Genomic DNA, 14,087 nt, shown 5'->3' with positions numbered 1-14,087 from the left:
AATAAATCAAGTGGAAACTTAAAAATTCTTAGTGGTCCATACTGTTGAGAATTTAAAACGGAAGAAGCACATTTTGGAACTCCTAAAACAATTCAGTTCAGCCTTATTTGCACTTAGCAACATTGCAAATCTTGGGGAGAGACAAATCAGTAAGTTGACAGATATTCATTCAATAATGTCATATGCAGCAATGTTCTGGGGTAACTCATCTTTAAGAATGAAAGTTTTCATTGCACAAAAACGTGCTGTAAGAATAATATGTGGTGATCACCCATGATCATCTTGTAGTCTTCTGTTTAAGGAGTTGGGCATTCTGACTGCTGCATCATAGTATATTTATTCTCTCATGAAGCTTCTTTTTTGTAAATAATAGACTCAGTTTAAATGAAATGATTATTTGTATAATTACAATAACAGAACGAAAAATGGCATTCATTGCTCCTCATGAAGGTTGTGCACAGTGCTGCAACTAAAATTTTTTATCACTTATCCAGTGATATAAAATGTCTGACAGGCAGCAAAGCAAAATATGAAAACAAACTTAGAAAGTTTCTCCTTGACAGCTCCTGCTATTCCACAAAATAATTTCTATTACTGCAATGTGTAAAAGGTGTTGGGTAGGAGTTACTACCTGACATCTGTGTGTATTTTTTTCTTTTTGTAAGGAAAAAACTTGGAAGTGTTCAGAATGTAATCATATGTACAAATTAATTTACGATGTGAATGTAAAATGACTCATTCCACATCATTACGATGTGCAAACTGATCCATGTAACATGTAACTAACTAACTATTGCTTTTGTGGAACTTATGTATTCCATAAACCACAAAAAGGTTAATTGTAGGATAGTTATTTGCTTCATATGGAGTAGTCATTTTATGTTGCATTTAATTTACAGTGACTGATACTGAATAAATGTAAAATAGTATCAGATTCTTTATCAGTAGTTTAGCATATGCACATGTAGTAGACTTCATAAGTATACTTATTAAGTCTTTTTAATGTGAAGTTTAATGCAAATATATTTTTTAGAAAGTTATACTTGCATTGGTGATTTGTAAGAATCCTTGTAAGGAAAAAATGGATTTTGTAAGAAAAACCTGTACAGCTTTTTCGTAAACAATTATCACTATTGTCATTATGTTACTAGATTTGTTTCTTACTTTGTGATAAATAATATTACCATTAATTAATATCATTTAGCTGACCCTGCATACTTTAGTCAGACTAGGTTCAGGTTTTGGTATAGACTATGATTATGTTTTTGTTGATGTGGCATGAATCAACAGCTTTTATGAAGACCAATGCAATAATAAACTTTGTCCTAGATATTTGGATTATTTTTTTCTATAACACATGGAGTTTTTGTTCTTGAAGCCATAATAATTATTCATATTTGGGTATTTTATGAAAAATTCTAGTTTCCGTTGGTTAACTTTTTGAGTACACAGAGGTAAATGACTATTTACCTGTTTGTTATTAACAACAACTAGATTATTTTAAATGGCTGGATTTGTATGTGCATGTCTACTACTTTTCTACTACACAAGTCAATCTATAGTGTATCCTGTGATATTATTATTAAATATCCTTCCTAATATGCTCATTGCTCCTGTGCAGATAACATGGGATATGCTGCTTCATATAGCTATCTTGATTTTTACAAGTGTGCTTCTCACTTTACGTATATGAATGGTGGAATGGGAAGGATCACTTTCAACCTTTTATGCTGTTTCACTCCAATGGCAAATGGTGCTCAATATTGCAAATTTTGTTTTCCACTCTAATGCCACACCTCATTCGACACAATTTTTTTTGTATACCTCACATATTCCATCCTTTAATCTGACAGTACTAGGTATCAATGCCACCTAGGAAAATCTGCATTAACTCGGTGTCAAACTGTAGCAGTTGTGTTGAGAGAAAGTTTGTAATTATTATGTTCAAGTTAGTAGGCACAAAATGACTAGCTCTTCACCCACAGCCTTTTCTGAGGAAGAGATTGTAGAGCTTTTAGAGGAATGACTAAATGTAAATGAGGGTGATAATGATTTTGATGATGACAGTCATTCATTTGTAAACAGAGTGAAATGATGATCGAAACAGTCTATCATGAGTTAAAAAAATCACACAATGAAAGGTTTTGTATTGTAATGCTTATTTGAATGCAAGCACACTTACCATTTTAATGTACACCCTGCTTGTTGGTCGGTGACCTCATTGTTCCCACAGAGAGACTCGTGCAGTTGTCTGTGGTGTAGTTTAAATGAGAGTGCACAAAGATGACCTATAATTGCATTACAGAGTGCAAAGGTTTAAATTACTGTTTGAAATTAAGTTCTATGAAGTTAAAAAAATAGACTGAGTTACATCAAATGTGATTGGGTTGTGGGAATGGTAGGAATCTACTTCTCCATATATGAGCGCACATTAAGTACTGTGACTGGCCTGGTCTTGGGAAATGTGTGTATCCGAAAATAATAGAACAAAACATATCCTGTGGCTAGCAAAATATTTATATAAATCATAGCACTTCAGAAGGATTTGCAAAACTTAAGTGTAATCAAACTTGCAGAACTATTTACAAGGTTATGGAAAGGTATACTCCAGGTTAAAACACTGAGAGCTGGCTAAACAAATAAGCTTATTTAATACCCAGATAGTAGAGTAAACTGCCATAATTTTTGTTTTATGTAGCATTTTAAGTTAAAAGGGTAAGGATTGTTGTCTACATTTGTGTTAAACATAGGGATACAAACAAACAAAAAACTGCAATTCGATCTGCATGATGATAGAAAAATCATGAAAAGAGTGATTTACGAGCTTGAGAAGACTGCTGTTTTAAACTCTCTTTCAACTTACCAGTTACTGCAGTTCACTCCACTGCAGCAAGTGACTGAACAAGGTGATGTAGTAGTAGGAGTGCTGAACTCTCATTCAGGAGGCATAAGGTTCAAATCCCCATTCATCAACCAAGATTTACCCATTCCACAGTTTCCTTAAACCAGTTATGGCACATGTTGAGGTATTTCTTTCGTCAAGGATATGACAAAAATCCTTCCATTGCCTTGTTCCGTCCATGTTTGTACTCTGTTCTTACTGACCTTGTTGTTGACTGTCTGACAAACCTTAATGTTTGGAAGGCCTGTGCATGCTGTTTCCTTGGAATCTCTGTTGTCAACAAAGTGTAAGTTATGGTGGTGGATCAGCTGATTTGTATAGCAAGTGATTTTAAGGGCAGTCTTCACCAAAATCAAGGCTTAACATTAACATTTGATTCTTTATTCAAATTCGTTGGCTTTGCCAACTCTGTCAGTCTATCACCTTCCAATGTAACATAGACCCAGGCTATGTGGAGTTTGAGCTATGCCACAGATCAGTCAGTCATCACAACCAAGATCCAGATGAATTTATTAACAACTATTTCAATATTACATATAGCCCTACTACCATGTATCAATAACAGAAATGTCAGTCTGTGGCCGAAGCAGTCTGTGAAGTGAGAATTGTCCACCCAAGGCAAATACTTCATACTTTGTGATATGAGAAAGTCATCTGGCTAGTGACTGATCATTGGTTACCCCATACTGTCTTCCCACTGGCTGCCTGCAGCTTGACATGTAGATGCAATGCCCAAGGGTTCAAATGGCTCTAAGCATTATGGGACTTAACAATGCCCAATGGTGAGACTGTACACAAGCATAGTGTTTCAGTGGCTGCTGATGAATATTAGACAAATCTTCCTTCCACCTAGTGAGATGAAATGGTGGTTTAAACACAGGACTCAAATATGGGAGGATTGTTGCCCACGTACTTGTCCAGATGTAAAGATTTAGGGCTGCTGTAGATTCCCTAAATGATTAAGGATGAATGCTGGGATGCAGTCCCATTCTTGTCCATCCAAAAGCTTGGGTTCCATATATATCATGGTTGTGCCCTGTATACCACATACTGAGATGTATTTATTGTAGATCGTCCAGCCCTAAGCTTTATAATGGAAGTTTGGGCAATCCTGAAGTGGGCTACTCTGAAGAATGATATTGGTTCCCAAATGACAGCAAATACTGACACAAAATCCTGCACTTGCAGAACTGTAAGCTGCAATAAGCCTTTACAAGATGCAGTTCCATAGTAGACTTACACATCTATCACCATCCTGAGACATTTGTTTGCTATTGAAAACATTATTATTCCACCATCATCAACGAGACGAGTACCAGTCATCAGTCAAGATGTTCAGTTTTAAACTGTGAAACTTTTGTTGATAAAGCTACTCACACTCACAAAAGAAATCTACATACCATCTATGATAATAAGTGTGGTAGGTGCTCGAGGAAAACTTTAAATCACTGTCAAGAGTAGCCACAACTCATCCCTAAAGCAGTATGTGTAGGGGCAGCCAAACCAGTCCAGGAACAGCAGCTTAATGTCGCCGATGAAGAATTGTACTTCACTACCACTACAGAAAATGCAGAGGAAGAAGCTACTATCAAACTTTCAAAAGAACCTGGCCTGACTGAGGAACCAATCTCAGCAATTGATAGCCATTTTGTATCAATTTTTGGATCCTTTCGGATCCATAGTGGAGAAAGATAGACCAAGCAGCTCATGGTAAAAAACCATACCAACATTGAGGATCATCCATGAGTTAGCTAGCACTCATATAATGTGCTGCCATCTGAACGACGGCTATCTGGGAGGAAATGGAGAAGATGCTGCAAGGTGGCATCATTGAACTTTCAGAACATCCTAGGTTCTCTCCTGTGGTCCTTGTGAAGAAGGATGGCACATAGCATTTCTGCGTCAACTAATGATGTCTATCCATTGCTGCACATTGATGAGACACTATCCTGCTTGCAAAGAGCAAACTACACTTCTGGCCATTACAATTGCTACACCGTGAAGATGACATTGTACAGACATGAAATTTAACTGGCAGGAAGAAGATGCTGTGATATGCAAATGATTAGCTTTTCAGAGCATTCACACAAGGTTGGCGCTGGTGGCGACACCTACAACATGCTGATGTGAGGAAAGTTTCCAACCGATTTCTCATACACAAACAGCAGTTGACCGGCATTGCCTGGTGAAATGTTGTTGTGATGCCTCGTGTAAGGAGGAGAAATGCGTACCATCATGTTCCCGACTTCGATAAAGGTCGGATTGTAGCCTATCGTGATTGTGGTTTATCGTATCATGACATTGCTGCTCGCGTTGGTCGATATCCAATGACTGTTAGCAGAATATGGAATCGGTGGGTTCCAGAGGGTAATACGGAATGCCGTGCTGGATCCCAACGGCCTCGTATCACTAGCAGTCGAGATGACAGGCATCTTATCTGCATGGCTGTAACGGATCATGCAGCCACGTCTCAATCACTGAGTCAACAGATGGGGGCATTTGCAAGATGACAACCATCTGCACGAACAGTTCGACGATGTTTGCAGCAGCATGGACTATCAGCTCGGAGACCATGGCTGCGGTTACCCTTGATGCTGCATCACAGGCAGGAGGGCTTGTGATGGTGTACTCAACGATGAACCTGGGTGCACGAATGGCGAAACGTCATTTCTTTGGATGAATCCAGGTTCTGTTTACAGCATCATGATGGTTGCAACCGTGTTTGGCGACATTACTGTGAACGCACATTGGAAGCGTGTATTTGTCATTGCCATACTAGCGTATCACCCGGCGTGATGGTATGGGGTGCCATTGGTTACACGTCCCAGTCAAGTCTTGTTCGCATTGATGGCACTTTGAACAGAGGACATTACATTCAGATGTGTTACGACCCATGGCTTTACCGTTCATTCGATCCCTGCAAAACCCTACATTTCAGCAGGATACTGCACGACCGCATGTTGCAGGTCCTGTACGGGCCTTTCTGGATACAGAAAATGTTCGACTGCTGCCCTGGCCAGCACATTCTCCAGATCTCTCACCAATTGAAAACGTCTGGTCAATGGTGGCTGAGCAACTAGCTTGTCACAATATGCCAATCACTACTCTTGATGAACTATGGTATCGTGTTGAAGCTGCGTGGGCAGCTTTACCTGTACACGCCATCCAAGCTCTGTTTGACTCAATGCTCAGGCGTATCAAGGCCATTATTATGGCCAGAGGTGGTTGTTCTGGGTACTGATTTCTCAGGATCTATGCACCCAAATTGCGTGAAAATGTAATCACATATAAGTTCTAATATAACATATTCATCCAATGAATACCCATTTATCATCTGAATTTCTTCTTGGTGTAGCAATTTTAATGGCCAGTAGTATACTTCCCAACAATGGACTTGTACAAAGGCTACTGGCAGATTGAGACTAACTGGGAAAAGGCTGCCTTTATAACTCCTGATGGTTTTTGTGTGAGTTTAAAGCTATGACATTTTGTACTTGTAGGGTTCTAACCACCTTCAAACATAGGATGGGAAACATGCTTTGACACCTTAAATGGTTGACGAATCTTTGCTGTCTGGGTGACATAGTCATTCTTAGAAGATATTCCAAGATCATCTAAGCTGACTGATAATCGTGCTGCAGTGTGTTCAGACTGCAGGCTCTAGCCTCAATTAGAAAAAGTGCCTCTTCTCTGCTGAAGAAATAAATAAAAAAATTGGGGCATCTGGTGAATGGAAATGGAGTTTTGTTCCAATCCAGAGAAAAAAAATTGGGGCATCTGGTGCATTTATTTATTTTATTTATTTATTTATTGTTCCGTGGGACCAAATTAAGAAGTCTCCATGGTCATGGAACGAGTCAATACATGAAATTATAACACGATAGTAGAAACAGATAAAATGAAATACAAGAAACGTATTCAGGCGACAATTCGTAAGTTTAAATAAAGAAAATCAACAATGTAACACTGGAATTTGCTTAATTTTTCAGCTCTTCCAGGAGCTCCTCGACAGAATAGAAGGAGTGAGCCATGAAGGAACTCTTCAGTTTAGAATTAAAAGCGTTTGGGCTACTGCTAAGGTTTTTGAGTTCTTGTGGTAGCTTATTGAAAATGGATGCAGCAGAATAGTGCACTCCTTCCTGCACAAGAGTCAAGGAAGTGCATTCCTCATGCAGATTTGATCTCTGCCTAGTATTAACTGAGTGAAAGCTGCTAACTCTTGGGAATAAGCTAATATTGCTAACAACAAATGACATTAAAGAAAATATATACTGTGAGGGCAATGTCAGAATTCCCAGACTATGGAATAGGGGTCGACAAGAGGTTCTCGAACTTACACCACATATAGCTCGAACAGCCCATTTTTGAGCCAAAAATGCCCTTTTTGAATCAGAAGAATTACCCCAAAAAATAATACCATATGACATAAGCGCATGAAAATATGTGAAGTAGACTACTTTTCGTGTTGAACTGTCACGTATTTCAGATACTGGTCTAATGGTAAATAAAGCAGCATTTAGTTTCTGAACAAGATCCTGAACATGGGCTTTCCACAACAGCTTACTATCTATCCGAACCTCTAGGAACTTGAACTGTTCCATCTCGCTTATAATATGCCCATTCTGTCTGATCAAAATATCAGTTCTTGTTGAATTGTGAGTTAGAAACTGTAAAAACTGAGTCTTACTTTGATTTAGCGTCAAATTATTTTCCACAAGCCACAAACTTATTTCATGAACTACATTATTTGATAATGTTTCAATATTACACACAAGATCCTTCACTACCAAGCTGGTGTCATCAGCAAACAGAAATATTTTTGAATCACTTGTAATATTAGAAGGCATATCATTTATATAAATAAGAAACAGCCTTGGCCCCAGCACTGACCCTTGGGGAACGCCCCACTTAACAGTGCCCCATTGGGACTGAACATCACTACCACTCTCAATAATGCGGAGAATTTCCTTCTGCTTTCTGTTCTCAAAGTAAGAGGCGAACCAATTGTAAGCTACTCCCCTTACTCCATAATGGTCCAACTTCTGCAGTAATATTTTGTGGTCAACACAGTCAAAAGCCTTCGTTAAATCAAAGAAAACACCTAGTGTTCGCAACCTTTTATTTAATCCGTCCAAAACTTCACAGAGAAAAGAGAATATAGCATTTTTAATTGCTAAACCGTTTCTAAAACCAAACTGTACATTTGACAGCAAATTATGTGAATTTAAATGCTCCGGTAACCTTGTATATACAACCTTCTCGATAACTTTAGTAAACACCGATGGCATAGAAATAGGTCTATAATTGTCAACATTATCCCTGTCTCCCTTTTTATAAAGTGGCTTCACTACCAAGTACTTTAATTGGTCAGGAAACCGACCACTCCTAAAGGAAAAGTTACAGATATGGCTAAGTACTGGGCTAACGTACATAGAACACTACTTCAGTATTCTGCTAGATACCCCATCATATCCATGAGAGTTCTTGGTCTTTAGTGATTTAATTATTAACTCAATCTCCCTCTTGTCAATATCATGGAGGAGCATTTCAGGTAACAGTCTCGGAACACTTTTTCCTACGAGCGCTATATGATTCCCTGTTGGAACTAGGTTTCTATTTAGTTCACCTGCTATATTCAGAAAGTGAGTATTAAATACTGTACAGATATGTGACTTATCAGTAACACAGACATTCCCACTACGCACTGATTCTATATCCTCGACCTGTCTCTGCAGACCAGCCACTTCCTTTACGACTGACCATATGGTTTTAATTTTATCCTGAGACTTAGCTATTCTATCTGCATAGCACATACTTTTTGCCTTCTTAATAACTTTTTTAAGCACCTTACAATACTGTTTGTAATGGGCTGCTGCATTTAGATTTTGACTGTTTCTAATGTTTTGATATAATTGCCACTTGGTTCTACAGGATATTCTTATCCCTCAAGTCAGCCACCCAGGCTGAGCAAATTTGATCACTAGTTACAAAAACAATTAGCAGTAATGTACAGCTAGAATAGGACTTAACTCCTGGATGGAGTGGGCAGTTATTTATATGAACACTAAATATTTCAGAATGTAGGTATTTAGGGTATATAAACATCAAATATTCCATAATGTACAACAATTGCAAACATAAGGTTTTCAAGAACCTTGCAGAAATGATAAATACATAACAACAAATAGCTGTTGGTGGTCAGATTTGAACTAGCAACCTGCAGCACGCCCAACAGTGGCACTAACCGCACTAACACACTGTGTGCACCACATTTCGCAGCACTGCTCTCTCTCCTGAAGAAACAGCAACCCACTGTTTCAGAAGTTCTCGAGCCGGCTATAGCACTCTGGGTCTAGATCTTGTTAATGGTCCTCTGTATGGGGCGCTGGTGAATCTTCATGTTCTGGTCATGTTGTTACATCCTCTTCACTATGATGAGCACTGAAGGTAGGCCTCCCATCAAAGCTTTGCAAATGTTGAGGGGGTCCTCAGTTTCCCTGAACCTCCCATCATCGAACTGTATCTCTGGGATGTAGTAGAGCATCATGCGGAGGGGGACGTGGACAATGTCTGTGCACTTTTGTCTTCTTGAGGAAAGGTGATAATCCTTGACTTCATATGTGACATTTGAAAAGTAATGAAGGATACGGTACAGCCCAAAGCAGGACTTTAGTAGCTTTTCTGATAGTCCTACTTTCTGCACAGGTGTAAAAATCCATTTCAAATCTCCCAGGCTGTATCCCACTGGCCGATGCTTGGTGTGATAGCACTCTTGGTCGTTACACTGGGAATCCAGGGTCCATATGCGATCCAGCTGCCTTGGTTCTTCATTCCTGGTGATGAGGTGTTTAACACAGTCATCCTGATTATCGTCTTTCTGAAATGGTAACAGTGAATCCATTGTTGCTTCGGCCTCGCGACCATGGAGCAGGAAGAGCAGTGTGTTGCTTTGCTGTGTTAGTATGCAAATGTCATGACAGGCAGTATTGTATGCCACTCTCTCTCTCTCTCTCTCTCTCTCTCTCTCTCTCTCTCTATCTATCTCCCCCCCCCCTCTCTGTTCGACATCAACATCTTATTAAAACATTCTATGAGGCCATTCGTCTGTGGATGATAGGCAAGTGTCTTCCTGTGCGCAATGTTGCAGTGTGAAATTATCTCTGATAATAATCTTCACTGAAAAACTTTTCCACAATCACAGATCATCACGGGGGATCCTCTTTGCTTCAAAATGATGTCTTTTGCAATGAACATGGCAATTTCAGAGCTTTGACAGTCAGTACAACTTCAATGATTGCACAGCAGGTGAGGTAGTCAGTGCGGATTACTAACCTTCTCCTGTTCATTGACTTCAAGAAGCTCCCCAAGAGATTGATTCCAATTCAGTGGAATGGCACTGCTGCTGGTGTGGTCAGTAGTTGTTGCCCTGGAGGTAATTTTGCCACATTCTTACATTATTGGTATTCTTTACAATGGCTTATTTAATGGCTAATAGATTGGTAGAACCCTGGCCAACAATTTTTGTATCTGATTCTGTATAAAGTCTTCACAAATCCCAGCTGACCAGATATTGGAGCATTGTGGAAATATTTCTGGATAGCTGACTGTAAATGAGCTCCTTTGGTCAGTTCCTCCTTATTCAAGGCTTCTATGGTTTTCAGGAGTGCTGGATCTTCTCTCTGTTTGGCAGCAATTTCATTTAATGCAGTGATGACTTAGATTTCATCCAGGCTGCTGTCTTTTGCCATAGGATCTGTGTCTGCAGCTACTTTCATACACACTGTCCAGTAAGATCATGGTCGGGTTAATCAGCAGAAAAATGTATGTGGCAACAAACTAAAACATGTACATACATCATAAATGAACAGAAAAATGCCATTACAATAAATAATACATCCAGTCACCCACAGTATAGATAATTACTTGACATCTTCGAGACATACTTGAAACCAAGTTTCTCATGTATCCACATGGAATAGACCTCTGAATGCGTCGAATTTGCAATGAAAGCTGTTTCAAAGTGAATTTTGCTTGCATTTGACACAATGTTAAGAATGGGTTACCTGAAAACAGGTTAATAATCATTTTCTACACTTTTGGAGCCACTTTACTGATTGAGCCATGATCTTCAAGGTCATTAATGTTATAACCAATTTACAGTGTGTTACCCCTTCTTTACAAATGGCTTTGATTTCCTCATATATTTAGATGCCACAGCATGACTCATTTTCAGACCTTTGGGTGCCTAAAGAGAAACAAAGACTCAAAATGCGATGCATAAGCTGCACTCTTGTCTGTTCTTGTATATCTCAGTCAAGAATTCGAAGTAAACTACTGCTTTATGGATACTGCATGAAGGACAAAGGTCTATTGGGCTGTGAAAGAACTGAGACAATATCTTTTATCATTTGTGTGTAATGCTGACCCTGCTCTTACTTAACATTCCTACGTCATACTCCTGAAGTCTCAGTACCCATTTTGTCAGCTGACCTGACAGATCCTTCAGGTTAATCAGCCAGCAGAAAGACTGATGGTCCATCACAACAGCGAATGGTTTGTCAAATAAATATGGCCAGAAGTTGTTGGTAGCCCAAACAAATGCAAGGCACTCCTTCTTGCTTGTAGAGTAGCTCATCTCAGACTTTTAGGGGTACTTTGGAAACATCAACTATCAGCTTTTCAACACCTTCCAGAATCTGCAATAGACGCTAGTGTCAGAGTGAAGTTCTGTCTCAGCACTCTCATCATACAGTCATATGATTGGAGAAGATGTTAGTGTCTCCTTAAGGGCAAGGGAAGCTCTTTCTTGCACCTGGTTTCAGGAAAATTAGCCTTCTCCTTGCAATAGTTCTTGTAAGCAGTGTATCTTGATACAGGAGTCCTTTATGAATTGCCGGTAATACGAGCATGTTACGAGAGAACTTCTCCTATCACGAATGTGCCAAGGAGTTGGAAAATCTGTGACTGCTCTCACTTTCTCTGGACTGGAACAAAACTCAATTGCCATAAAATAAAATAAAAAATAAAACAGGATGACACTTGCCTACCATCCACAGACGAATGGCCTCATAGAATGTTTTAATAAGATGTTGGCAGATATGCTCTACACATATGTTGATGGTGAAGAGAAATGTCATGACATTTGCATACAACACAGCAAAGCAACACACTGCTCTTCCTGCTCCATGGTCGCGAGGCCGAAACAACAATGGATTCACTGTTACCATTTCAGAAAGACGATAATCAGGATGACTGTGTTAAACACCTCATCACCAGGAATGAAGAACCAAGGCAGCTGGATCGCATATGGACCCTGGATTCCCAGTGTAACGACCAAGAGTGCTATCACACCAAGCATCGGCCAGTGGGATACAGCCTGGGAGATTTGAAATGGATTTTTACACCTGTGCAGAAAGTAGGACTATCAGAAAAGCTACTAAAGTCCTGCTTTGGGCTGTACCGTATCCTTCATTACTTTTCAAATGTCACATATGAAGTCAAGGATTATCACCTTTCCTCAAGAAGACAAAAGTGCACAGACATTGTCCACGTCCTCCTCCGTGTGATGCCCTACTACATCCCAGAGGTACAGTTCGATGATGGGAGGTTCAAGGAAACTGCGGACCCCCTCAACATTTGCAAAGCTTTGATGGGAGGGCCTACCTTCAGTGCTCATCATAGTGAAGAGGATGTAACAACATGACCAGAACATGAAGATTCACCAGCGCCCCATACAGAGGACCATTAACAAGATCTAGACCCAGAGTGCTATAGCCGGCTCATGAACTTCTGAAACAGTGGGTTGCTGTTTCTTCAGGAGAGAGAGCAGTGCTGCGAAATGTGGTGCACACAGTGTGTTAGTGTGGTTAGTGCCACTGTTGGGCGTGCTGCAGGTTGCTAGTTCAAATCTGACCACCAATAGCTATTTGTTGTTATGTATTTATCATTTCTGCAAGGTTCTTGAAAACCTTATGTTTGCAATTGTTGTACATTATGGAATATTTGATGTTTATATACCCTAAATACCTACATTCTGAAATATTTAGTGTTCATATAAATAACTGCCCGCTCCATCCAGGAGTTAAGTTCTATTCTAGCTGTATGTTACTGCTAATGATAAATGTGCTTTCTGTACTAAGTGTTGTATTTCATTGATGACTGGTTTTGAATTTGGACTTCAGTGTGGTTACATGTTTATGATGTTCTGAGCAAATGTGATCACTATTTACAAAAACAATTAGAAGTGAATGGATACTGAACTTGTTGTCAGCATCAGTAGAGTTTATAGCATGTTGGATTGTGGCAACATGTTTCTTTACCTGAGTTTGTACTAATTCCACAACTTTGTCAGCTGGTTTACTAATTACCTTAGCTTCCAGATATCCATATAAACTGAATGTCAAGTTAACATTCTTGTTGCACTCATCTGACTTCTTGTCGTATCATAATGTTTTCCTTTTAAGTTCAGTGGGATTTGTTAGAGTTGTTGTCTGCTAATTTCAGTTTTGTTTGTGATATTTTAAAGTTTGTCCAACACTACAACAGTGAATTAGAGGTGTTGACTACTTTTGTTATTGACATGATAGGCCATTAAAACTTACAGGGAACCTAAATGTTTAGATGACATACAAACTACTGCAAATTGTGCTGTATTTTCCACACTAAAGTAAAATTATTTCAGAAAAATGTGGTCAGAGGAAGCTTATGTTGCATAGCAATAGCTCTGCCTATTAATGACACATGTTACAGAATTTATGAAATACTGTTTCAGCACTTCTGTCAGGTGGTTTCAACATTTACCACGTATCATCGATGCATGAAAATTACAGGCATTTTTCGCATTTATCTTCTTTGGAGCGGGAAATGTCGTTTAGGACAGAGATGGTAAGTAATGCTTAATTATAAAAGTGCTTCATATCACTAAATAAATACTTGGTACTTTCACATTGTCATATGTGCAATCACATAAGATGCGTAGAATGTGTGACATACTTGGCAGTGATGCTTTGGAGTATATTTAACAACAATAGTACAACACATTTCATGAACAAAGTGACCAGTGTGTAACATTAAATTCTAATCTATTGAAGACTCTAGAAAGGGATTTACCACTATTGCCAGCTCAAGAACGTCAGCATAAACACAGTATTATAATTAACTAAACATTACCTGCAGCTGCTCTCGC

General features: G+C 39.1%; 1 protein-coding gene across 1 annotated transcript in view; it reads left to right on the top strand.

Moving 5' to 3' along the window:
- Window positions 1-14,087, top strand: part of LOC126184444 (probable C-mannosyltransferase DPY19L1) — a 227,090-nt gene that overhangs the window by 6,077 nt on the left and 206,926 nt on the right. Inside the window, exon 2 of the mRNA XM_049926835.1 lies at window positions 13,674-13,786. Coding sequence (XP_049782792.1) covers window positions 13,674-13,786 — 113 coding nt within the window. The remainder of the gene's footprint in view (window positions 1-13,673; window positions 13,787-14,087) is intronic.

This window comes from Schistocerca cancellata, chromosome 4 (genome assembly GCF_023864275.1).
Source record: "Schistocerca cancellata isolate TAMUIC-IGC-003103 chromosome 4, iqSchCanc2.1, whole genome shotgun sequence".
Classification (NCBI taxonomy): domain Eukaryota; kingdom Metazoa; phylum Arthropoda; class Insecta; order Orthoptera; family Acrididae; genus Schistocerca; species Schistocerca cancellata.
Note: the sequence above shows the minus strand (reverse complement) of the source record. Positions and strands in the feature narration are given on the sequence as shown.